This window comes from Eublepharis macularius, chromosome 1, assembly GCF_028583425.1.
Source record: "Eublepharis macularius isolate TG4126 chromosome 1, MPM_Emac_v1.0, whole genome shotgun sequence".
Taxonomy (NCBI): domain Eukaryota; kingdom Metazoa; phylum Chordata; class Lepidosauria; order Squamata; family Eublepharidae; genus Eublepharis; species Eublepharis macularius.
In genome coordinates this window covers 117,970,041-117,997,395 of record NC_072790.1, presented here as the reverse complement: position 1 = coordinate 117,997,395, position 27,355 = coordinate 117,970,041, and the positions used below count along the sequence as shown (strand labels likewise).

Sequence of the window (27,355 nt, the reverse complement as noted above, 5' to 3'; positions counted from 1 at the left end):
TAGGTGTACAGAGGAAGTCAAAAGTAAGACTTCATATTCGAACTTACTTCATTCTGAAAATGGTTCACCTGCCAATGTAGATGATACATTGTGTGCATAGCTTTTTAAAAGTTCCAATTTATTTGATGCAACAAAAACATTCTTGTAAGATTTATTTTGTATTTAAGACCCCTGTGTATAGTGCCTTCCATGACACTTCCCCCTAAGTTTTCATGCTATGATTCTTTTATAAACCCATATATGAATTATGTCCTATGATGTACAAAGCAAGTGAAATTTCTTTAGCTCTTACAGCATCCTACCCTTAATGCTCAGGGCCAGGAATAACAAAAACAATGTTAAGATAATAATAAAATGCCCAAATAAAATCAATGCATTGTACAAAATCTTATTAAAATGCTCTTTCCTTGATTAATTCTGGTCTTCAAAATCACTTACAAATGAGAAAGTCGTGCAGCACTTCCAGAAAGCAGTTGTGCTTTAATCTGATGAAGAGCATGCCACAGCTATTGGGCGGGGTGCAGCACAGTTGAAACAATACCCTGAATCCATGTAAAAATTCACAGAAAAGCTATTTGTTTCACCAGCATCATATATAGATAAAACTTTGAACTGTAAGCTTGTCAGAGCAGGTCCCTGTCTCTAAAACGCTATGTACATTGACAGGGCCGTATTATTCATAAGGCTAACTAGGGTGAAGCCTAGCGACCCTGCAAGGACTGGGGGCCCATCAATTTTTTTTTTGCTGAGGCACTGTTACTTGCACTCGAGGGCTCCAGTGGTTAAAGGCAATTTACACACTGTGCTGTAGCAATACATGTACATGCACAGATCCAGAGGATCTCATTATCAGAAGGAACTGACTTCATTATCAGAAGCTACTGATTGCATTTACTCCCCCCTCCCCTTTCCACCTATATATCTGACCAGTTTCTTCTTATCCTCCACGCATCTGACGAAGAGAACTGTGATTCTCAAAAGCTTATGCTACAGTAAAGTTGGTTAGTCTTAAAGGTGCTACTGGACTCTATTCGATTTTGTAAATGCATATTTATCCATATATATACTCTCATAAGTATATATGAACAGAATTCTTCAGAAGACCCTCAAAATGGATATAGGGCTATGTACTGCGGTCTAGTACCTACCGTACCAGAGTTAGGCTGTCAGCTGCAGTGAGGTGAAAGACTGAAGTGCTGGACGGGCCCGAAATACCTGAAAGCCTAGGGGCCCAGCCATGGGTTAATACGGCCCCGTACATTGATCATAACAGTGGCTGGAAAATTCTCAGCCTAATTTCAAAACCCAGCTCCATTCTATTCAGTCTGAGACCTTTCAGCCATTCCTTGTAAATAACACTAATACTAAAATGAGTACTTTGTATAGAGCCTGGCAAGTAAGGAAAATTGCAGCTGAATGCTAATTCGGTTAGGGGAGAACTATGCTCCACTCTGATACCCAGTCAAATCTGGCATCCTGGTGCCATCCTTACTCATGCAAAGGTCCTATAATGTAAGATTTGTTCTGGAGCAATGACTTCTTCAAAGCAAGGATTTTAATCAATTCAAGACTGTTTATACAATAAAACAGGACACAAATAGAACATTTGTCCTGAGACAATTCTTTTCATAATGGAAACTTCTAAAAACTCCATCTCGTGACCGCAGTTCTCACATTGCATAATGTGTGAAAATTGCACCATCTTCAGGCTTCTGTCCGTGCGTGTATTTTTAATGTTTTTATCTCCAGTCTCATCCTTATAGTAAAATCAGCAGTGGGGATTAATATAGGAAGGTAGGCTGAACCTAACCTAACCTATGAAGTTTCCTAACGTTAGAACAATTTAGCAGTGGAATAAACTGTGAATCTCCCTTCTGGCTTCAAGAAAACTTTAGTCAAACAAACATGTGTTGAGGATGCGGAAGTTCCCTGAAACTACATGACAAAAGGTCCTTTGAGAAGCTAAGTGACGATGTACTCGGCCGGTGCCCTGATGGGCGAAGTCCCGGGAATCTCCTGTGGACCACCTCAAACTCCATAATGGAAGAAAGACAGGCTACAAATATAGTAAATGAATAATGGATGATGAATGTTTCGCTTGAACTCAACATTGCTAAATCAGAAGGTATATCACTGGGATTAAATGCAGTGGCCAGGCTACTGTCAGGGGTTGGTTTTACAAGCATCGTATCAGCCCTGTGCTGAAAGATCTGCACGGGCTACCCATCTGTTTCCAGCCACAATTCAAAGGCCCTAAATGGCTTGGTGCTGGAGTACCTGAAGGACCACCTCCTCCTATACTTTCCAGCTCCCCAGTTAAGCTCTGCCTCTCAAGCCCTGCTCCCTCTGCCCACACCTTCAGAGGTGAGAGGGGTGGCAACTAAAGACAGGGTTTTTACCTTTAGAACAGCCTCCCTGTTGAGGCTCACCTGGCACCTACTTTACTGTCTTTTAGGTATCAAGCCAAAATACATCTTTTTACAGCGACATTTAATTTCGGGTTTTAATCTTAATAGCTTTTTAACGGTTTGCTTCTGTTTTATGGATAGTTTTTATGCTGCTTGTGTCTAATAACTTGTCTTTTAATATTGTTGCTTTTAATTGTAAGCCATCTTCAGCAGAAGTCTAAAGAGGTGGCATAGAAATATTAAAACAAACAAACAAATGCAAGTGTCCAGCTTGTCTCAGAAAGCAGGCGTCTCAAAATATATTAAATATATTTTAGAGACAATCTAACACTTGAGTAAACAATGAAAACATCAACAAAGCCTACTTCCAGTCACTCATGTTAACTCTGAAGGGCAAAAGTCCTAGTGATAAGTTCTATAAATTGCCCTCTTTAAAATGTAATTGGTAGGACTATCCATTATCAGGGGCCGCACTTGTTGCCTGCAGAATTAAGCAAGTGTAGGGTCCAAAGAGTCTTTAAACCTACATAACTAGCTCCTGCTTTTTGCCTTGCTGTCAAATTGTCCAGCCTCCATGCACCACCAGCATTTAATCTTCATTTCTAGTTGCATCCCTGTGTCTGGTTTTGCTTACAGTTTGTTCCTCATCCATGGGCTGAGCATGCCTGTCACCATATGATCTGTAGTCTCGGTCCCGTTGGATTATTTGGCAGGACTTTGACACAGGAGTCTACCTAGTTCAGACATCAAAGTGACAATGTGTTCATAAGAACAGATTTGAAGAAGTGAGCTGTGACTCACGGAAGCTCATACCCTACCACAAATTTTGTTATTATTATAGGTGCTACTAGACTCTTGCTCTTTTCTACCGCTACACACAAACTAACACGACTAATCATCTTGATCATAAGGCAAAGGTGTGAGTATGCACAACTACCTTCCATCACATAATATGCAAGGCAAGTAATTCTTCCTCTCTTCCAAAGAGGGAAAATTAGAGGGATTGAGTCATCATGTACATATATGTGCCTCAGCATGGCCACTAGGTTCATGGTAGAAGGAAAGAAAGTCCTCAACCATACAAACAAAGCATTACCCAAAGAAATAGTCTTGGCAGAGCCCCTGCTAACTAAAATGCAACTCTGCCCACAATCACCAGGGAAAGATTTGTCACTCCCAGTTTATTATGATTGTGTCTTCATCCCCTTCCAGATACTGTTGCTACTTTCTTTGGGCATAGGAACACAACAGTAGATGCAAAGTGCAATCCTAAACAGAGTTACACCCTAAGCCCATTTACGTAAATGGACCTAGAAGAACTTAACCCTGTTTAGGATTGTACTGACAGTTATCTATAGTCTTTTTTTGCTATTGCAAAAAGATGAATACAAGATTAAGCTCTACTCAAGTTTGCAGTCTTTCTTCAGAGCAAATAGTCTTCAAAGAAAAGGAGACACACATATTTCACAGATGATACCTAAAGTACATTGGAGTTTCTTTCCCACTGCTGGAGTGCACGTGTGAAAAAGTTTTAAATGTATAAGATTTTTATTTTTTGATGGCTGTGAAGGAAGGTGCTTTTACATTTAAAATGGCACTTTAAACTGCTCCTCTATTTGTGAACAGATATATTGCATTAGAAGAGTATTTTTAAATCCTCCACCTATCTTTAAAAAAAGTATTCTATATATTTAGGAGCAATTTTTTAAAACACTTTAACTTTTCCTCCTCATAAGAATAGAAAGCAAGGAAAGCCATGCCAGGTACAGATCTCCTTCACAGCCCTTCCTCCTCTGGTGAAATGGCTATATTGGGACAAATTCTTCAGATTCACAGATGCTGACTGTCCTCGTTTTATCATTCCCCATCTGCCCAACAGTGAAACTGATAAGGTCAGGGAGATCATAGCCAGTTTTAGGGATGCTAGGAAAAGTATACCCACACACTCCTTTTTCCTGCTACCGTATTTTCTCATGCATCACATGTGCATGTATGCACGCGCGCACAAATGCAAATACTTTTATTATTTTATTTACTTATTATTAAATTTATAGTTCACTTTCCCCACAGGTGGGCTCAGAGCAGACAACATCATATATCATGTCATCACAATAAAACCACATTAAAATGCATACATTGTATATGTATGTATAACACGGCACAGTGCATTTAGAAACAGCTATGTGAAACGTCTTCAGGCTCCCCCCCCCCCGCCATACACACACGATACAGAAAGTTATACCAGAGGACTCATGAATGACTGAGACATCCTCCATTTCCACTGCCTTGTATCTGTAGATATGGGATTTAGTTATTATTTTTAGCATATATTAAAGGCCAAGAATGTGATCTTTATGAAGAGAAATAATTAAATCACACAAGTTCATTTTACTGGCTTCACTTTTAGCATAGATGAAGATGGGAATAGATAGGAAGGGACGATGTGTATATGACTGGATTACCAGGACACAATGGTTATTTTTATGTCCTTGTGACCCAGTATTTCCCATATGGTTGTGGGAGGATGCAGGGCATTGTGCTGACATAACTGTTTTGGAAACACAAAAGCGGCAGCTTTAGAAAGGTTCCATACACACTTGAGAAGGGAGCAATCCTAAGCAAATTGACTCAGAAGTAAGTCCCACTCCTAGGAAAGGGTTCTTTGGAGTGTGATCAAAATCACCTATAGTGCAATCCTTCTAAGCCTACTGACTTAAACTTAGAAGGGTGTAACTCTGCTTAGGATTGCTTTGCTAGTGACTTATGGTCTGACCTAGCTTGGGGAAACTGTGTGTGTGTAAACAAATACTTTACCATAGGTTCTAACCATTATGATGATTGGCCAGTTTCACAGAGGCAGAATTAAACATGTTCTTAAGAGTCACGTTGTAGAGGGAGAAATATATTAAATAGGATAAGAAAAAGGGGTTACTCATATGGCACAGTATACTTATTTTTCATAGTGAACATTTGGATGAGAAATGCATGACGTTGTTAGAAACATTAAAACTGTAACTCCTTAGAAGCACATTATCCAGGCAATCGTTTCATAGAATTTGACATTTAGAGGCCTTGCTTTTCTTAACATTTCTAATGCTAAACTTTTGTTATTGTAGGTCTTTCGGAGCTCCCCTTTCTGGAACAGGCCAGATCTTAGGTGTGACCATACTTGAAGGTTTAACAGCCAATTTTTATTTGGGCTGATGTTTAGTGATAGGGATTACTCAGTCATGTACTACTTGACATAAGAAAACTTTGATCACAGCAGGCTCAAGAAGACTACATAAACGGATTTACAATCTTCTTTATAGGACAACATGTCTGAATACAGCTTTCAATGTCTACCAGTGTAAGTTATTTTTGTTCTGGTTCCTGTTATTTAGTATGTATTCAGTAAAGTTTGGTCATGGTTGTAAGCAGGGCTTTTTTTCAGGGGGAATGTGGGGGAACGAAGTTCTGGAACCTCTTGAAAATGGTCACATGGCTGGTGGCCCCGCCCCCTGATCTCCAGACAGAGGGGAGTTTAGATTGCCCTACGCGCCGCTGAGTGGTGTGGAGGGCAATCTCAATTCCCCTCTGTCTGGAGATCAGGGGGCGGGGCCACCAGCCATGTGACCATTTTCTCTGAGGGCAACCCACTGAGTTCCACCACCTCTTTTCCCAGAAAAAAAGCCCTGGTTGTAAGCATATATAGTATAGTATCATTTTAAAGATACCAAGAAGATAATCAAAATGTTTGTGTAAAACAAGTATTTGGAAAGAGGAGGGTGCTACTCAAACTGTCATAGGATTATCTCAGAGATGCTCAATGATACCAATCCAGTCAAGGGTTGTTGCACTTTAGTCTTATTGAAATGAATGGTAAAAATCAGGGCAGGCCTAAAATGTTATCACAAATATTAGTCTGCTGCTGTCCTGAAAACAGCATCTTTGTGTTGCATTCTCTCTCTTCCACTGACTCTATGATGTGCTATCATCATGTCATTAAAATGAATACGAAAGGTCTCCATCCCATACCACTGGCTGTCACTAGTCAGCGCAAGGATGTCTAATCAGAGAATAAGTAGCACTATACTATCTTGTTTATTAAACTATAGCAAACTGCTGCCCTCTGAATTTAGAGATTACCAGGAAGTGCAGAAAGTTTGAAGGTTTTTGTTCCATACAGAATACTCTGGTTTCTCTATATTCTTATCTCTCTACAAAGAGATCATTTAAATAGAATAATGCACATTTTACACATAGTAGTAAAATTGTTCTCCTTGCGAAACAGAGTTTTGAGTTTTTGGATCTAACTAGCTTTCACAACATAAACAGCCTTGTGCAGTTGAAGAAGGAAATGAGAAGATACTGGCAAGAGGGACGAGATATCCATAGCTAAGTGTTCAGCTAATAAAAATTGACTATGGACAAATAGTCAAAAAAGAAAGAGGGATGCTTCAGCACAGTAGATGAGATATGTCATAAAGTGATTTATTAATTACAGCCGTCTCTTACAGCCATCCACAAAGATACAGTGAAGGAAATGGAGGAGCTGCAGTTAAGCATTTGTAATACACAAAGTCCTTGTTTCCCCCCCACCAGGCACTGCAGAATAGCAATTGTCCATTCACAGCACATAGCAGATAGTCTGCATTTCAGAGCTAATATTTTTGCTATTCATAAACTGATAACAGTACTTATGAATCAAGTAGAGTCCATTGTTTCTCTCCACTTAACCCTTCAAAAAGCATAGTCAGAGCGATGCCTCCAATGTTTCTGAATTTGTCACCTGTTCATAAATTATGATCATGAATCTAACAAATGTGAAGTAACCTCTCCAAAAATACCCAGCTTAGTAGAGCTTGCACTGTGATCAAACCACTTATTAAACAATATACCTCTCTGCCATCATTTAATTAGTGCCAATATTGGCTATTTTGGAAGGATTCTAAACATGCACCTCTCCGAGTGACCAGTTTCTCCAGACGCATGTTGCAACTATGCTCCTGAAAACAATGTGAGTTCTGTTTTGAGCCATTGCTCCAGTTTCCTGCACCACAAGCAGATCACCTAAATGCTGCAACCGTCATTCAAGTTAGGGCTGCTTGATGACCAGCTGAGCGTACATGACACCAAACAGGACTTAGAGAGACTCTCTGAACGAAGCTTCTCTAGTCTTTTCTTTGTGGCAAAGCTAGTCCGAAAGACATGAAGAATCAGCACAGCCTATTTTCTTTCAACAAAGTTAAAGATCATTCACAACTTTGTGCTTTGCACTCCAAAGCAGTTGAAAGCATCATAATGCTAGTACACATGTGTAACAGAAATTATTTTGCTATACATCTCCATTCACGACCCCCCCCCCCCAGCCTTTTCCTTGTATCTAGTTCAAGAACCTTTTCATTTACTGGGATTCTACTCAAGCCACTGAAATACTGGACTGAAAACAGCTGCAGAAAGGGAAAGACCCTTTCAATCTCCTAATGGTCATTAAGTGTCACTGTACCAGAACCCTTCATTTATCTTTTGCTCTCAGTCCAGTTAAAATCCACACAAGGTTCATGGTTCAAGTGGCATAGATAACAATAACAAAAATTTAAAGGGTAGGGCTTTTTTTAAAAAAAATCTGTTTCTGTAGTAACAATCAGTAGTGCAATCTTTGGAACACAAATACTGCCTTCTTCATTAAGTTTGGCAAATAGTCCTCCCCACCACCCGTAAACATCGTCACACCCCCTCACTGGATTTGTTGTACATACCTCAACCATTAAACAAGACATTTAACCATAGTGGCAAATCTGTGACCTTTGAATGGCGTGAAATCTGTAAACGGTGCAGCTTGTTCATGAAGACTTGTACTGCAGGATCCAGCAACTGCATCCAGGATTAGGCAAAATAATTAAGGGAGACGCACAGGGAGAGAGAGAAAGGTGCGCACGCACATGTGCTGTGCGAGGGGAGGGGGATGCCCACGAAGAAACAGGAGGCAGAAAGAGACTCGCCCAGAAACCTGCACTTTTCTGCCAGGAGGCAAGCGGCGGGATAGAGCTCGGCTGCGCTTGCTGCAGTCTCTGAGCGGCCGAGTGTTCAGCAGCGAGTAGAAGGCCTTGCTTGGCTGGGAGGCGCTGTCAACGGCCACAGGCTCGGCAAAGGCGGCCAATCAGCTGCGGTCCTGCGAGCTCGCTGGAGGGGAGCCTTTTCTGTTTATGTTTCCTCGTTTCACGAGTGACGTCAAAGGGGTTTAGTTTTTCCTCTGCATGTGCTATTAATTTTAAAGGACTACTACGGGAAGAATGTGGCCGTGATTTCGGCAGAGCTACCACCCTACTCTAGAAAGAAGTCAGAGCTGGGTCTTTTTGTTTTTTTTAAGCGGATCAGGATTTCATATGGGAATTTTTTTTTACGCCAGAGACTGCTGGACAGATCCAACATCTGCCATCAAGATATAAAAGAAAAAGGTCAATATATAGGGATGCTTCAATAAAGACGTGTGTTAATAAAAGGCGCAAGACAGAACGCTGCAGGGGCTTGCTGGGGCGAACCTATATTCTCTCTTGGTGTACGGAAGACTAAATCCAGGGGAAGTTTCGCAATCTAAACTGGGTCCTGCTTTCTTTCTGGCTATATTTGTACCAGTTATATTTCCTAGGCCGTGTCCAAAAACAGTCCACTCCACACTTTGGGGTGTGTTCCTCTAAATCCATTCGGGCTGGACAAAAATTTTCAGTTTTTTTTTTATTTTCTTCATAGCCCCTGTTAATTTTTGTATTTGTTTTACTACTCTCTTTTCTCCCTCCTCTCTTGCCACCCTTTACAGGATCTGGGCTGGGGCCTGTGTCATTGCCAAAGCTGCCACCAAGCCAGGCAAGAGGATGTTGCTGCCACAGACTCCCTCTCTCCCTCCTTCCCAGCCTCCCCCCCCCCCCACCTCAGATGCGTCTTTCCACGCGTGTGATGCCATGTATCAGAACACCATGGAAAATGTAGCCTTGAGTTGGGAGAAGTGCCAAGGAAGGGAGCGGAGAGAGAAATTCTCCGACTGCCAGCCTGCTGCCTAATCAAGCTGAGCAGGGATGGCAGCAGATCCAGCACCAACATCAACACCAGCTCCAGCGTGCTCCGTAAGAGAAGGAGAAAAACTTCCAGATCCGTCAATTCACAGCTTTCCTTCCCCTCTCCTCCCTCCCCCTCACCTTGATGTCTAAATTAGACTGCCAGGTGCCAAATAATGTAATGAAAAGAAACAAATATTAACAGATGGTGCAAACTTTTAAAATTTCTTTTTGTTGTGAGCCAGTGTATCTGGAAGATCTGAGTTCAAATTCTCACTCTGCCATGAATTTTGCTAGAAATTTATTATTATTATTGATGATGATGATGATAAATTTATGCTCCCCCCCAAAACAGGAACCGAAAGAAGCATGCAACATCATTCATCCTTCCTATATTTTTATCCTCATACTAACAATCCTGTGAGTTAGGTTACACCAAGCAAAAGCGACTGGCCCAAGGGTAACAGCAAGCTTCCATAGCAGAGTGAGAATTCAAAACAGCGACTCTCATATTCTAGTCCAACACCCTAACCATTGCACCATGCTGTCAAAATGAAACTCCCTGGATGACCCTGGGTGAGCAGGTCAGTCTCATTGAAGAGATGTCCTTTTACTTTCCCCTGGGACTCACTGTATGCATACTGCAATAAGGCAGCAGTGACACTGCACAGCCTACGTGGATCATGCATTACTCTGTATTAGCCACATAGATTAAGTGGAGGTGAGCTCAATATGAAGCTCTCTGCAGATCTGGAATATGGGGATTTAAAGTGCTGAAACAGTACGCTTGATCTCTGCATCTGAAACAGAGCTCTTTAAATCTAGTGCCACGTATCCCCTGCTCTCCATAGCTGATCGTCCAGAATTTATTAGGAATATGCAACCAGCAGTGCACAGCTACATGGTTTTGCTTTTAAATATGAGTTACCATACACAAATACCTGGGCACTGCCACAAAAGAGCAGACTGCACTCATAGCTGCTACCTGGAGCGTTATAGAGGAAAGTGCATCAGGAAATTTCATAAAGCATCATTGCTCTTACTGCCCAAGTGGTAGAGCTTTGGCAAAAAGCTTGAAACTTAAGAAAAATCACACCCAATTTATGAGTGATAGAGTTTATAATGCGGAGTGGTGATTTGTTTTTTTTTCCCCCCTGAGGACATGGCTAACTGTTTCCTCTACTATGGGTTAAGACTATAGGAGCAATCTTAAACAGGTGTCCTCAGAAGGAAGCTCCCTTTTACAGGTTGAAATCCTAAGAAGACTTTCCTGAGAGTAGCACCATTTTTTATTCAATAGGATTTACTCTCACTAAAGTGTTTTTAGGATTTCAACCTAGAGCAATAAAATTAAATATTATTTTCTGCTAATATTTGGATGGTTTTTCCATTCTTGGATTCTGCATCAAGAAGCAAGGTAACAAACTTTATTCTAGGCAATTGTGAGTTTTCATAATTGATATATTCCTGCATATCTTTAAATAAAATTTTGTAAAAATGTTATTATAAATCAGCATTTATAGCAATTAGCCCCACCAAATTTTCCTTTATTGTACTATTACCTTTGCCCTGAACACACAAACCCTTCATGCATTGACTGAATATGTACACAGGGGAATTGGGCACAAGTGCACTGGCCTTAGCCCCGCCTCCATATGATAATTAGCTCTGGAGCATGACACCTCCACACAGCAATGTCCCTGCCCTTAATCAGGGTTGCCACTTTATGAATGTTGCCGATCACAAGGATGGAATCTATGCATGTACACTGCCTCTGTGTACAGGCACTGTCCTAACAAATTGGTGTTCACATGGAGGCAGGGGGACAGAACCAGCACACTCATGCATTCTTCTTCTCCGTGCATGCAGTCAGTGCACTGAGGCGTTGTGTGTACCGGGCTTACGTCAGTCCATGGCAAGTGTGAAATGGCATGAGTGCAATTCTTACTTTTATCACACCATTGCAAATTTCATCTTTAACAAGAGCAATAAAAAGGCTTATTCTTGCACATTCCAATGAGCACTCAAAATCATTAACTGATATTGCTGACAGTCAACAACAGCTGATTTTCCCCCATTGCTGTCATCGCCTGAGCTGAGATTGCCCCAATATTTGAATTTACTTCATGCTCAACTAGCAGCATTTGAGTCCAGGGGTACCTTACCCAAATCTTACTTTTCTACTACAAACCAACATCACTACCCACCTAAAACTAGCAACATTGGTTGGGTTAGTTGACTATTGACTTTCTTGCCAGTGCCTGGTCATGTATCAGGAATCCCTATCTTTCTTCTGGGTTTATATTGTGTTTTCCTTTGTTTTTACTTATTTTGTGCAGATTCACACTTCTTTGAGGGCATTGCCACTAATTAGAACATAAGAGGAATCCTGCTGGATCTGACCTAGTCCATCATCCTGCTTTCCACTGTAGCCAGCCAGATTCCTCTAGGAAGACCACAGTCAGGGAAAAGCCCTCCCTTAATGCTGCAGTGACCTGGATGGTCTAAGTAGCCCAGTTTCACCAGATCTTGGAAGCTAAGCAGGGTTGGTCCTGGTCAGTATTGGTCCTGGGAGACCACCAAGGAAGCACAGGGTTGCTACACAGAAGCAGGCAACGGCATACTATTTCTGAATGTCTCCTGCCTTGACAACCCTACAAGTTTGCCATAAGCAGACTGTGACTTTACAGGGGCAGGAAAGTTGCACTCCAGCTGCTAATATTTAGAGTAAAACTGCTACTAACAGCCATTGATAGTCCCGTCTTTATGATCTTGTCCTCTTTTAAAGCCATTTAAACCAATGGCCATCACGATGTCCTATGGCAGTGAATTCCATAAATTTTGTCTTGAACCCTGCCCATCGATCTCCTTGGATGATCCTGAGTCCTAAAACTGTAAGAGAGGGATGGTGTTCACTCTTTATTTTCCGCACACTATGACTGGATAGCACAGTGTGCAGACAATCTTCCCTTAGCCATCTTCTTTTAGAACTAAAAGTACTCAAAAACTATTGTTATTGCTATTGTTACTGTCATTTTTAATTAAATAACAAATAACTAAAAATACTCAAACTGTTCATTAGCCTTTCCTCACAGGGAAAGTATTCAACTTACTTGAACATTAGAGCTGTTCTTTTTCATACTTTGGTGAGCTGTATAATATCCACAGTATTCCAAATGCTGCCACTCTGTAGATCCATTCAAGGGCGCTATCATACTAAGCATTTTATTTTCAACCCCAATTTAATTTTAGAACAATTATTGTAACAGAGAAGCAAATTCCTGATAATGGCATGGCAAAATTTAATCAAATTGCTTATAATCTTGATACTGTTAAAAATACCAGGGATTCAGAGTGACATAAAGATGCAAATCCTGCACATCAATACTGTGAAATACTTGAGCTGCAATGTTGTTGTATGTAGACTAATTGTTGTATGTGGAAACAGAAAAGAATCTTTGATTCCTTTTTCATAAGTAAAGGTAAACATTACCAAAGTCCTGTGAAGTATTGCGATTATGCTGGGGGAGGGGCACAGGGGGAGGGAAAAATCCTTGAAATACTAGACCCCAAGAGAACTTAAACGAATAAAAAAAAAGTCCTTTACAAAATGTTCCACAAGTTCAGTAAAAGTTTATGTCACATGATCTCCCAAGAGAACAGTAAAACTCAGCTGGTGAAATCTTTTAAGTAAAAGTTTCCAGAACCATTTTGTTTATTGAATTATTAAGATTGAATGATGCTTATATTTTGAACTATATACTTGACAGCAGGATACAGCTTAGTATGTCATGTACTGGAATACTGGTTTACTAATTCTTTTCAATAAAATCTACAATTTTAAGAACAGCGTTAAGTTGGATCCAGTGGAATTAGATGCAGCAGCAACATTGTTCATAGAACTAATTTCAAGTAGATTTTCAGGACATACTCCTACTCATAGTTTATGGATCCTAAGACTATTCCTGCTCCTTTCTATTTATCAGTTATTAATGAAGATATAACTTCATGTTTCAAATAGACACGGGCATGAACCGGGCCAGTTCATGGTTTGCAAACCAGTGGTTCATGGAAGCTCATTTCTCACAAACTGTGACAAATTTCAGCCAGGTTCGTATTTAGGTTCATCATTGCAGACAGCCTAGCGCTGATCAATTAGTTTCCTGGGCAACCGGGGGGGGGGGAGAGAGAATGGGCTCTCTGCAGACCTCCTGCTGACCCAGAAGTGACATTTTCACGAACCGAACAAACAGGTTCACAAACCAAGTGAAATGTAATGAACCACGAACAGCACAGTTTGGAATTTTCCCAGTTTGTGCCCGTCTCTAGTTTCAAACTAATATTCAATGTACAAGACTAATTAAAAATACACTTTCTTCCTCTTGTAACTATAATAATAATAATAACATTCAATTTATATACTGCTCTTCAGGACAACTTAACGCCCACTAAGAGCGGTTTACAAAGTATGTTATTATTATCCCCACAACAAACACCCTGTGAGGTGGGTGGGACCAAGAGAGCTCCTAGAAGCTGTGACTGTCCTAAGGTCACCCAGCTGACTTCAAGTGGAGGAGTGGGGAATCAAACCCGTTTCTCAAGATTAGAGTTCCATGCTCTTAACCACTACATCAAATTGGCTCTTTTTTCATTAAAGCCTATACTGAATAAATTTAGCTGACTGTGGTAGAAGACATACACTGAATCTCTGCAATGCTTTGTGAAAAGTGCTCCTTAGACAAATGTATGATTTCAAACAGGTTACAATTGTTGTTTAAGATAGCTTAGATTCCATATCATTCCATGTTCTCAGCAACTCTGCTGAGAAACTCACCATAACCCCTACCACTGTAGTAGTCAAACTGTGCAGTGAACATTTTAAGGTAATACTATTTGTGTAAACATTCCTCAGCTGCTAGCAGACCATTTCTTTTAGGGGTCCTATTTCTCCCGGTGGGGAAAAGGGATCCCCCGGTCCTACCGTCCACCCCTCACTCATCTGGCCAGTGGGGAGAGAGGCTGGGGAACATGCCTCCTGGGAACAATCCTGTGCTTCACAGTGGGCTGATTTGGACCCCAAATGAGCCAAATTGTGCCCATTTGGGGCCCAAATTGGCCTGGTGCAAAGCACTGGCAGCACAAAAAGAAGGTAAGTGCCAGGTACTCCCCCTTCCCTCCGGGAGAGTTAAGAGGACCTGGCAACCCTAATCCCAAGCTACAAGTGACTTTTTTCACGTGAAGAACACTTGATCATTTTCGCAAGTTTTTCTGGGAACTGAAGTCCCAGTGTCCTTCCCCTCACTGTTAGACTTGCTGCCTGAAGAGCCAGAGAAAGTCGGCAGCGGCAGCAGCTTTTGCAAAACATTCCTCCAGTCACAAGCCTGCTCTCAACAATCTTTGAGGGCAGGCAGCTGCAACTTTATCCCTGGGCGTCTTGCTCCTGGGGAGCTGTTCTGGAGAAAGCCGACATGTTGGTGAAGCCGAGCCGAGCGATTCTAACAGAGAGGGGAAGGACACTAGGACTTCAGTTCCCAGAAAAACTTGCAAAAATTATCAAGTGTTCTTCACATGAAAAAAGTCACTTGTAGCTTGGCTCTTAGGTTAACATCTTCTCAGTAGGTCTGAGATGTTTAGGAGAGGGTTTCCCAAGCCATCTATTGAAGAACTCATTAAAGCTTGGAGGAAGGGAACCCTAAGTTGAAGAGAAGGGGGTCTACCTGGTACATGAAGCCATTTTGAGGTTTGAAAGAGAGAAAGAAATAGAAAAAAGCAGACAGGTGTAGCTGTGAGTTGGCTGCAGCACCTTGGCAAAGCTAGATTTTTCTCTGTGGGAATCTGATGTGAGCCGTGGCTCTCCAGATCTGTGAGAGTGACTCTTTTCCTCCATTTGTACAATAGTTGTATATTTGTAAATAAAGTAAATACTACAAAAACTACCAATAAGCTTTAGGGAGCTAGTTCAAGTAAACACTGTCCCTGAAATTTCTCACTTCTTGGAGAAATGGGGGGTGTTAATCTTTTGTTTTTCTAATGATACAGTAAACTACATATCTGTCTGGTAAAAAAAGTTTTCTAAAGAATTAAAGCAAGGTTTGATGAAAGCAGTGATACCCCTATCGCCAGAATGTTGTTGGGGCCGAGGAAGAATATGTACTGGATAATGACAAAAAAGGAAAACATTGAACAAACCTAACATGCTGAGAGAACGATAAGGGTCATTTAAAAAAAAAAACATTCAAGTGTATACAGTTTCTCCTTGCCTTGCTCAATATGAAGGAGAACCACAGAAAGTCAGATGGAACTAGATTAAAATTAATCCCACAATGTAATGCAAAATGCAATCAGATGGCATAAATAGGCCAGAGAAGGTTGTGTTAACAGGTAGAGAATACAGTTGGGCAAAGAAAGGAGATAACCATTAGAATGCGGGACACTTTACAGAGGTGGCAAACGTTTGTATAATCAGCTGGACTGCATATCTGAGACACAGGCAAGCTCAAAAATTCCACTCACAGTTATTAGACAATACATAATGGCTGCTTCCACACATGTTGGATAATCCACTTTCAATACTCTTTAGTGAACATTTGAAACTGATTTTCCATGTGTGGAACAAAAAATCCACTTCAAAAGGATTGCGAAAGTGCATTGAAAGTACATTATTCAACATGTGTGGAAATGGTCAATATCTGATCTCTTCAACATTAAGATACCTTTTCTATCTTATTTTATTTAATTCATGTATTTACTTCATTTGTACTCCACTTTTCTCCCCAATGGTGATCTAAAGAGGCTTACATTGTTCTCTCCTCCATTTTTCTTTGTCCTCACAACAGCCCTTTGAGATAGGTTATGCTGAGTGTGTGTGACTGGCCCAAGGTTACCCAGCAAACTTCCATAGCAAAGTAAGGACTTGAACTGGGTTCTCCCTGATCTTAGTCCAGCACTCTAACTACTACACCACACCAGCTTTTAACTGCTTTTTGAAGCAGTTAATAGTGAAAGAATAGTAGAATATGTACATAAAACTAAGTGTTTTAATATTAAAATCAAAGAAGAATTGGAACAGGGAATTTTATTCAGGAGAAACCCTTTCAAGGGCATAAAAGCATTTTTAAAACTCCCCACCAGTTCAACCCAAAGATCATCTGGTCTAGCATCCTATTTTCTACAGAGGGCAAAGAGGTGCCCCCGCCCCAAGCCAACGAACAGGACATGCAGCATATTACCTCACAAATGATTCAGGCACTTGTATACAAGGTTACAAATAATTACTTGTCTGCTTAAAATAGATTGGTTTCAGGGGCTAATGTAACTACCTGAGTGGTATTTTCCCTATCCAGCTGATGCTGATCATCCCCCACTACCTACAGCTTTCAGATATGAAATGGGTCTTTCTATAAGCAGTCTTAAAAATTGTAGACTACATTGCCAGTGGGGGATTTTTGGCCTCATGATAACATAATCCAACTGATGGTCTTAATTTCATACCATACATATTGAAGTGAAAGCTGAAAGGTCACTGAAGCAAGAACCAACATGTACAGTCACGCCCATGTAATGGAACACCATTTCAACTCACCTATTAGCTCAGACGTTTATTATTACATGACTGCGAAAGGTAATACAGGGCCATTCCAAGATGACAGACATACAGTTCTTTACTAGGATCAGGATTTTAATCAATGAATGGCTAATGCATGATTGATAGTGGCTTCAATCCTGTGACTTGTGCTTATGTGGCTGTACACAGGATTGCAACCAAAGGTTAGAATCAGTCATGGTTGACAATTTGTCAATGACAAATAAAAGACATTCAAATAATTATATAAATGCCAGGTTATTTTTTTCTGGAAATATATCAGGTAACCATCAGAGCAGGGCCAAAATTTCATTTCAGTTTAACAGATAATTTAATTTATATTTTTGGACAAGAGCCAGGAAGCTGTGGAACAACTGATGCTGACAAAAGTGGACTAAAGATTCTTGAAGTGCCTCCCTAAGCAAACTCTATGCACAAATGTGGAGTTTATAGTAATGTTCAACAAGTCTGAGGACTGGCTTCCTTACTTTGAAAAAAGACCTGTCCGGATTAAGGGAAGCTGGAGGTCCTACGGCAATTTCAAAAGCAGATGCTGACTTCCACAATTTCCCTTACCATGTCGCTGCATTTCTGTGCAAAAGTGGAAGATACCTCATGCAATCTTACCAAACAGAAGTGCAGGAAGAAATACTTCCAGAGAAACATATGTCCTCCATTGCTGTCTGTATCTGCCTGTTATTAGATAAGTGTAAAGATTAAAAGGCTTCAGGCTGCTTAATTTGAGAGATGGTATTTCCTATTTTTTGTACCTTTAAACATTACAAAGAACTGAACATTTCACCAAGTGCCGATTCCCCACTAAATTGCAGTTTTCTCCAGGAGAAGCCACAGCAGATGGAGTTCCCTTTTCTAAGTGACTCCCAAGAGTATAGGAGCTCTCTTGCATCTGAATCAGACTACTTTATAAAGAGATGGTGAGGATGAGAATTTTAATCTGAACAACTGAGCAATCTCATTTTTAATGATCACTTTAACTACAGAGTTTCTGCTAGAACTACCACTTTAGGTCCTCATATTCACCACAGTAGCTTCCATATACTCTGGATCCTTATAGGTCATTTGACATAGAGTTGCCATCTCTGGGTTGAGAAATTCTTGGAGATTTGAGGATGGAGCCTGGGAAAGATAAGCAGGTCTGGTGCCAGGGGGGGGGGGCAGCTTCAGGACTGCTCCTGGCCCCGCACATGTGCACCCGGATTGTGGGGTGGCAGCCAGCTGGGTGGGAGGGCTGGGAGGCTGCTAGCCCAGCCAGGCACAGCAGGTGGCTGAGGAAGTGCGCGTGCATCCTCCCAGCCCTCCTGTTCCATTGCTCCATGCACCACCCCGGATGCCCCCCTGGCCCACAGCTGCTGCTCCCAGCTGGGGGGGGGGTGTTGGTGGTGGCAGCAATGTGGGAGAGCTGGGAGGCTGCAGTAGCTGTGGGCCAAGCATGGCAGGTGGCCAGGGCATTGTGTGGGCAGCTTCTCATCCCTCCCGGTCAGCCGCCTGCGTGCTGCTGCTGCCAGCTTCGCGGTGCGTGCTGCTGCCCCCGGCCTCGGTGCCTCAGTGCTGGAGGCGGTCGCTGGGCTTGGCTCAATGGAGGCACCGGCCCTGAGGATAGGGTTTGGGGAGGGGGCTAAGGAAGCCATTTCTCCAGGGGAACTAATCTCTGCTGTCTGGAGATGAGTTGTAATTCTAGGACAGCTCTAGACCCCACCTAGAGACTGGCAACCCTACTTTCACAGTATATTAATATTCATGTACCAGCATCCTATTTTGTGTCTGAGACTCAGTGATGGACTGTCCTCCACTAGATGTTAATTAGGTGTCTGAATTTAAACAAATGCTTTTTTGCACAATTTTATTCTGGTTGTAGGCTGGTTTCAGTTTGGCCTCTCATCATACTTCTGAGATAAAAGTGAGGTGATGATGCGCCATCTGCATTTTCTAGAATAACTGTATTGCAAAGAGCCAAAACTGCTTCACTTCAAAACCAAAAGAAAAATGTAATTATGCAGTATACAAGGAAATTGTAGCTTTAAAGATGAAAAAAGCAAACACAAAAAAATTAATGTTTTGAAAGGACCAAAGTCTTATATATTAGTAGCCAAGTGTCCCTGATTTGTTGATACTTAAATCCAGAGATTGGAGCCATGAATGGACAAGACAGATCTTCTGACACATTTGAAAAATGCCCCAAGTTTGTAGAAAAATCTGAAGTTTAAAAAAGGGGGAGTTTTAAAAACCCAAACTGATAAAAGGAGTGTCTACAGCTTTAAAGAGATGCCCTCAGTGGCTGTTGCTAGGCAACAATAATAGTTTAGGCATTATTCTAGGCTTGGTTTCTGTCAGGAAAAGGCAGGGGGGGTTGTTTTGGCCCTTGAAGGAGAGCTCATAGACGCCAGGCCGAGAAACAACCATTAGGAAACTTGATACCTCAAGACTGTTAAGCAGCAATGCCCTTCCCCACAAACGCCAGTGTAGTGTAATGGTTGGAGTTTCAGGGCCAAGCTACAAGTGACGAATGACACTTGAACGGCAAGTGGATTGAGTGGAGGGCAAGTGAACAGGGAGAAATACACTTGCCGTTCAAGTGTCATTCGTCACTTGTAGCTTCACCCTTAGAGTAGGATGTGGGAGACCCAGGTTCAAATCACCACTGTGCTGTAGAAGCTCACTGGGTGACTTTGTTCCAGTCACACATACAGCCTAATTTACCTTACAGGGTGTTGTGAAGATAATATGGATGCAAGGAATATGATGTAAGCTGCTTTGGTTTCCCATTGTGGAAAAAGGCAGTATATAAATTAAGTAAATTAATAAATATAGATGAGGATGGGGGCAGATAAAAGGTATGCTGTTCAGTGGGTTTGAAGGAGAGAGGGCATATGGAAGGTGCCATGAGGAGGGAAAGAAGAAATAATGTGGGAAAGGGGATACAAGAAAAAATAAAGTTACCCCTCCTGCAAGTCCTTGCAGTTTCCCCACCATGCAACTGGGCTAGGGATGCCAGACCCCCAGTGGAGGCGGCAGATCCCCCCACCCCTGCCCCTCACACCACCCCCACTTACCTGGCCAGTGGGGGCGCGCACCTTCTGTATGCACTCCCCTGCGGCACTGCACGCTCCCATGTGCAGCAGCTACCTGGATTGGGCCCATTTTGGCCCAGATCAGGGCCACTGCGGAGCGCAGGAGTGCTCCTGCACTCCGCAGCAGCCCAAAACGGGCCCATTTCTGCCCAAATTGGGCTCATTTGGGGCCCATTTTGGCACAGATCGGGCCCGTTTTGGGCCACTGCGGAGCACAGGAGCGCTCTGGCACTCCGTGGCTCCTAGGAGCCACGTGATCACATCACTTCCCGGAAGTGACATCATTGTGCTTGTAGAAGCATGCACTTTGCACGCACACACACCCCACCACAAGGGGTAAGTACGAGGAGCCAGTTCCCTGCCGGGAGGTTAAAAGTAACTGGCAACCCTAAACTGGGCCCAGGTCAGCAATTGGGCCACAGGGGAGAGGCTTTCAGTGGGGAGGGGGAAAGGTGAAGACAGAGGGGCAGACAAAGGTGGGTGGGAAGAAAAGAAGGAAGCAGGAAAAGGGGGAGAGGTTATGGGAGGCAGGGAAGGAAAAGAGGACAGAGGGGAGGAGAAAATGAGATGCCCCTTGCAAGTCCTTTGGGGTTCCCCACTTGTCTGTATAAATTGACTGAAAATATTTGAGTATTTCCTGATATATAATCTTGAGGAAAGACTGTCCAACCAGTAAGTTTCATTATCGGACTAAACATGGCCCAGATTAAGAGGAAAGCTGATGGCTGACAGGGAGGAAAAGATGAACTTTATGATGCTCAGAGATTAACTCAGACATACTCTAAAGATCAGCAGGGATTTAACAGTCAATCTAATGTGACAGTGGCAAGTCAGCAATACTCAGAGAAAGAGAGAGAGAGCGAACGAGCGAGCAAGAGAATGAAGTGATATTTCGCAAGCTATTCAGAATCTGCAGCAATAGGTAACTGAAGGAAATTATGGAACCATCCTGAGGAATAGCGTGATTCAAAACTTCATAGAAACATCTTCACTACAGCAGGCAGTTTGCTGGCATGAGTTTTCCATCCATCTTCATTTGCAGAAGCAACAACTGCAGTTGTCACAGCTCAAGATCACCAGGTTACTAGTTCAGCTATTATACTTTTTTAGTAATTTTCAGCTAAGAATATCTTACAGAATAGAAGAATGCAATTCCCATTAGTTAACATTGCCACAATAGCTTCTGACAGAATGGCTGTTTGCTAACTAGTCAGAGAGCCCCTGCTGTCTTGGCTTCTCTGGAAGTTCATAGAATTCAGAGAGCTACCTGTTGTCTCTTCAGAAACCTTTGGTGAAGTTGTGATCATGCAGGCATATGGGTATAAAGATCTCTACTAAAAACAGTCAGGTAACCTGTAATTTTATACTCTAGTCATCTCCACTATACTTTTAAGAAGTATAAGATTGCTAAAAACAGAAATATTTAGTCTGGATGGGTACATTTATGCTTAGAGGTCTCAATGTTTTCCTTACAAAAACTGATTATTGCAAAATTTTTAAAACTGCAAAATCAAAGCCATGCCACTTTTCTTTACGACTGTGCATAGACTTTTTTCCCATTCACTCTGTATTTCTGTCTTAATTTCAAATAATCAGATTTTTGTTTTTTAAAAAATTCTCCTCACAATGGGGGGAAGTAAGCAGTAAGATCCCACAGGGATAGGTAGTGGAATTGGTGCTGTTGAATTTTTTCATAGACGATCTGGAATTGGGATAAGCAATAAAGTGCGCAAGTTTGAGGATGACAATAAATTATTCATGTTTGTAAAGCCCAAAACAGATTGTGAAGGATCTCTTCATATCGGGTAAATGGAAACAAATGAAGTTCAATGTAAGTAAATGCAATGCTATATGCACTCAAGCAAAAAAAATCCTATTAAGATTTTTTTAAAAACCTAAGAGGGTCTGAACTGGCAGTGACTAAGAAAGAAGGAGATCTTGGAGTTGTAATAGACAGCATACTGATAATGTTGCCACCGTTCAGTAGTGGTGAAAAGGGTAAACTTTCTAGTCATCTCTAGCATGAAAAGAATTGAAAATAGGAGTGTGCATAAAGAAAATTTTCATTTCCGTTTTGGTTCCAGGGGTTCCGGAATAATTCTGTTCCATTACTAGTTTGTTCTGGATGGGCTGGTGCCAGCTTGCATCTGATCCATTTAATTTTTTTCGTTTTCATGCGTTTTGGCCCGCTGCATGCACGTTGGCTGCCCATGTGCAAGCATATGCTGTTCTTTTCAAGGTGGGTGGGGAACTGAGGCTCTGGGGCAGCTGTTTTCACACTTAACCAAAAACCACACCAACCATTAGTCCCTCTCATAGTCCAAACCATTGATCCACTGAGCTTTTCCTCAAGCACAACAACACACACGCACAAATCGACCCATAGAAGGTGAGTGTCAGGGGGCAGGGCAGCAGCAGCAAGGCTCTCTCAAGTAGGAGAGTGCTCCAACCAATGCAGTGCAGCAATATTAAAAAGAATCCTGTCTCATATTCACTTTTTTTCTTTTTCTATAGGGTCAGTAATTTATTACCTTTGTATTGCATTCTGCTGTTGTGTCATAGGCTGGCCTCAGGGCCAGCTGCAGCCTGGCTCTTTACCTGCCAGTGAGTCGTCCTCAGAAGATGAAGGGCTGGAAGAGCCAGCAGAACCAGCAGCAGAGCCGGCCACAGCGCCAGAGGAGCCATCAATGGAGCATCGGCCAGGGCCCTCTGGAGAAGCTGTCGGGGGCAAGGACTCATGCAGAGAGGAGTAGGAACTGGCACCCTGGAGACCTGAGCCTCCCAAGCCGGCCACAAGGCAATGGCCCTGGGTGAGGGAGGCTGTTTGGGAAAGGTGCAGGAGCCTGTGCTTACAGGCTCAGCGTTGGACCTTGGTTTTGTCTTGGACTCTTGCTTGCCTGCCTCTCTATTGGACTGACTTCTCGGCTCTTGACAAGCTCAGCTTGTGGACTCTTGTTTGCTAGCTCCTCTGTTGGACTGACCCCTGGCTCCGGATTTCGGTTTGGCTTAGGGCTAATGTTTACCTGCTTTCTGTGGGACAGCCAGACCAGCTGGTCAACCACCACAGTGTCCCTGTGCCCGGGATGGGCACTCCTAGCCCTGAGCGTAACATGTTGCCTGTTGCTGCTATGTTTCCTCATGCTTTGTAGTATTGTTCCAATTATGAGGGGCAAATTCACATCCTTCCTTTCGATGCTCAGCTTTCTGCTGCAAAACGGGGTGTTCTCACTGCCAATCTTTTCCATCACCCAAGTGCAGGCAGGCAGAATGACTATCTGAATTCCCCCCCCACACACACACAGAAACAGAGAGAGCTGCTGCAGCACAGTGGTTAAGTGGTTCAGCTACAAATCAGCACTCTACTGGCTTGAATCCTGCTACTACCATGAGCTCAGTGGGTGGCCTTGGGTAAGCCACTCCTCCCAGTCCAAGCTCCCTAGCTGTATTGTGGGGATGATAATAATAACACTAACTTGTTCACCGCTCTGGGTGGGACACTAATCTCTACAGAAGAGCAGTATATAAGTGCAGTTATTATTATTTATTATAAGTTTTCCTTTTGCTGTGAGGGCAGGCAGGATTGTTTTTGAAAGAGCAGAGTAGGTATGTGTTTGCCCTTAGACTCAGAAAAAGACTGAAAGATCATAGAAGCAATCCTAAACAGGTCTACTCAGATGAGAATCCCATGTTTTTCAATAGTGCGTACTCCCAGGGAAGTGCCTTTCGAATTGCAGCCTGTGATTGAAGTCTCCCTTCCAAATGTTTTCAAAGCTGATAGAAGGGGAGGGGGGGGTCTTCCTTTGCAAGGACCTAATTGGCAACGAGACAATGCCATTTCTCAGGTAGTGACGGGATGGAGTGGGGAGATGCACTCATGCACATTAGTCTCATTCCCCCTTCTTGCCAACAGAGTTAATTAATAATGTAAAGTCTGTCTCCTCTTGGGATCTGATTGATGCATGTTGTTCCGGAAAATAAGCTTCTTCCCTGTAAGGCGAGCCCAGTGCCTGCCTGCTGCTGGAAGATAATAAACAAAACATGCAAACTTTTTGGTGGGATGGACTCATTACAATTTCAATTCCTGGATTTGGTTCAGCTGTGTAGAAGCTGCTTTAGCAAGCCAAACCAGCAATTTCTGGGTGTATTTTCAGCTTGTTTTTTCCGTTATACACACCTTGAAAACAGAACAGTCAATATTGTAATGCCCTTGTATATATCTCTTCTGCGTCTATATTTGAAATATTGTAGTTTTGCAGTTCTGGTCACTGACAAAAAGATGTCACAGAGCTAAAAAAAGTACAGAAGAGGGCAACCAATATGATTATCTAGTTGGAACACTTTTTCTATGAGGAAAGGCTAAACAATCTGAAATTTCTCAGTTTTAAAAAAAAGACTACTAAGAGAGGACATCATAGAGGTTTATAAAATTACAGAGTCTGGAGACAATGAATGGAGAGAATTTTCCCCGCCTTTTTCATTATACTAGAGCTCAAGGTACCCAGTGAAGCAGATGGGCAACAGAAGGAAGTACTTCCCATTCAACCAGTAAATTAAATTGCAGAATTCACTGCCAATGGATGTCGTGATGGCCACTAGCATAGTTTTACAAGGGAATTAGACATATTCAAGGAGATTAGGTCCATCAATGGCTGCTAGTCATAAATGCTGTCCAGAGGCATTAAACCACTGCTAAGAGGCAACCTCTATTCCCTGCTTTTTGGCCCTCCAGGATGCTGGACAGATGGACCACTGTCCTGATCCAGCAGGGCTCCTTTTATATTCTTTACTGCTCATGAGGTAGTGCTGGTCTTGAGCAGCAAAAAGCTTCGTGCAGATGTTAAAAGTGCAGCAGGTATGGAGACTGTTGAAAATGGCACTGCAGGGTACATGGCGAAGAAAAAGCAGAGGCACGGCCCAGCAGAGAATAATTTGATGGCATATTTTGGTTTTATATACTGAGGCAGAGATGAGAGTTAAAAACAAAAGAATATTTCCCTCTTGGTTTGAAAAGCAAGGAGGGGACAAGATAACCTAATTAGTACATCCTCTGATTCGGTAAAGGTTCCAGGGTCTTGGAAATATTTCCAAATAAGGAATGGAAGGGGAAGTATTCTGGGCACAGAAGAAGCATATCGGAGGCAGTTGGAGGTACCTCACAGAGTTAGGTTTTCAGCAGGAAATTCAAACCAGTCCAAGTTGTTTCAGTCTGAACAAAGAATCTCGTTATAGAAAACATCAATATGTGCATAGCAGCAGGACTGTTTGTGACTAAATGTACCTTGATTAATAGCTTGAGAGGTTCCAATTAACTATCTGATTAACCAATACAAAGTGTGCCTCAGCTTCTGTCTCTGGAATGCTCCTATTGCTCAGTAAGAATGATGAGATCAGACTGCCCACTCTGCATTTTGTTGTGGGAATGCCCAGTAACTCTGTCCATGTGTGTCTAGCAAAGAACCCAGTCTTGGCTTCAAGACAGAAGAGAAAGAGGAAGGCCAACAAAAATGGAGACTTGATGGCAACACTATGATCTTCTGCATGGGCCTTGAGGTGCACTGGGATGAGAGGAAGAGCTATCAGACCTGGAGGCAAAATATATATTTTAATGCATGTCCCACATCTCCAAGCAGTAAGAAACCAGGGACTAGTGCTTACCAAGGTTGGTTCCTTTGGGCAAAGAGAGCATGGCATTTTGTGGTATTTGCTTCATTTATGGATAGATAGACATACATAATAGGAGGAGGCACATCAGATGCTCAGAGAGAGATCCAACACACCCAAGGTGTTTCAGTCAACTAAAGCAGAGGTAATCTGCTTTCTTTACATGCAGACATCCTTGGGTGCCCATCTTCCAGCTGAGAAGAAAGTTTACCATCTCCAAACCACTGGTAAGTATAAGATCCAAGCCATTTCCTGATACTCAAGACCCAATGAGAGATATCTTTAGTCATTAACAACAAAAGATATATCTATTGTCATGTAGGATAGACTTGTTCCCAGTGATTAGAAGCCAAGTCTACCACACCAGTCCGTATCTACTAACCGTACTGTATAAATCCTACCTGTGGCCTTCTGTGGATACAGAGATCAAAAAACAATTGGATTGCTTATCATGTACAATAACAAAAACCAGAATCTAGTGTAATTGTGTATGCATATTATTGAGGTTTATGGGATTTTGCCTGCCTTTGCTAGCTCAATCAATCACTCAATCACTCAAACCCTCAGAGTACTGAAGTGACACACTGAGATGCAGGCCCTGCCTATGTGCTTTCTATTGCATTGATATTTATTCAGACAGCACACTTGTAAACATACTAACAATGTGCTTCTCAAGTACACTTTCTCCCAAAGAAAGGTAGTTCTTCCCTGCCTCACTGCCACTGTCTTACCCAATCCACATTTTTAAGTATCTGTGGATGGGGCTACACTAGATTATTAGAATATATGATGAATGGCTCCATATTATATTTATTTGTTTACTTCATTTATACCACACTTTTCTCCCCAATGGGAAGCCCAAGTGGCTTAATCGCTCTCCTTTCCTCATAAAAAGTCTGTGGGGTAGATTGTTATGTGCAATAGGCCCAGGGTTACCCAGCAAGCTTAAGATAACAACAACATTTGATTTATATACCACCCTTCAGGACAACTTAATGCCCACTCAGAGTGTTTTACAAAGTATGTTATTATTATCCCCACAATAAACACCCTGTGAGGTAGGTGGGGCTGAGAGAGCTCCAGAGAGCTGTGACTGACCCAAGGTCACGCAGCTGGCTTCAAGTGGAGGAGTGAGGAATCAAACCCAGCTCTCCAGATTAGAGTCCCGTGCTCTTAACCGCTATACCAAACTGCCATATTAAGATAATTAAGATTATCCTAATTTGATATTATTTTTCCCATTTGAAGACTAGGAAACCGAGATGCCATATATTTTCTGATTTGTTATGTGTGAAAGAGCTCAGTAATGAACCTCTCTCACACTCCTTTCCTTTTGCTTTAAAAATCTCATAGTTGTTTCCTAGTTTCCCTATTTCTGTCAATCATTCTTTCTTAGATGGCAGTGGCCTGCCTTATATCCTTTCCTCAGGGTGACATTCATTTATGTAACCTCTAACACTCTTGATTATTGCAATGAGTGACTGCCACTAGTGATTAACATCAGTCTGAGTGGTATGCACTTCAGTGAGCATCAAGCTTGTTAAATGTATGTTAGGCTAGCACAACCCCCTCCCCCTCAAG

The 27,355-nt window shown here is 42.1% G+C and overlaps 1 protein-coding gene across 2 annotated transcripts in view; it reads right to left on the bottom strand.

Moving 5' to 3' along the window:
- The window catches only part of PDE7B (phosphodiesterase 7B), a 302,170-nt gene that overhangs the window by 245,776 nt on the left and 29,039 nt on the right, over nucleotides 1-27,355 (bottom strand). Inside the window, exon 1 of one of the 2 annotated variants that reach the window (XM_054981705.1) lies at nucleotides 8,150-8,377. The exons of the other annotated variant lie outside the window; for it this stretch is intronic. Coding sequence (XP_054837680.1) covers nucleotides 8,150-8,170 — 21 coding nt within the window. The 5' untranslated portion in view covers nucleotides 8,171-8,377. Of the gene's footprint in view, nucleotides 1-8,149; nucleotides 8,378-27,355 lie in introns of those variants that run through there. 2 annotated transcript variants of the gene reach the window in all.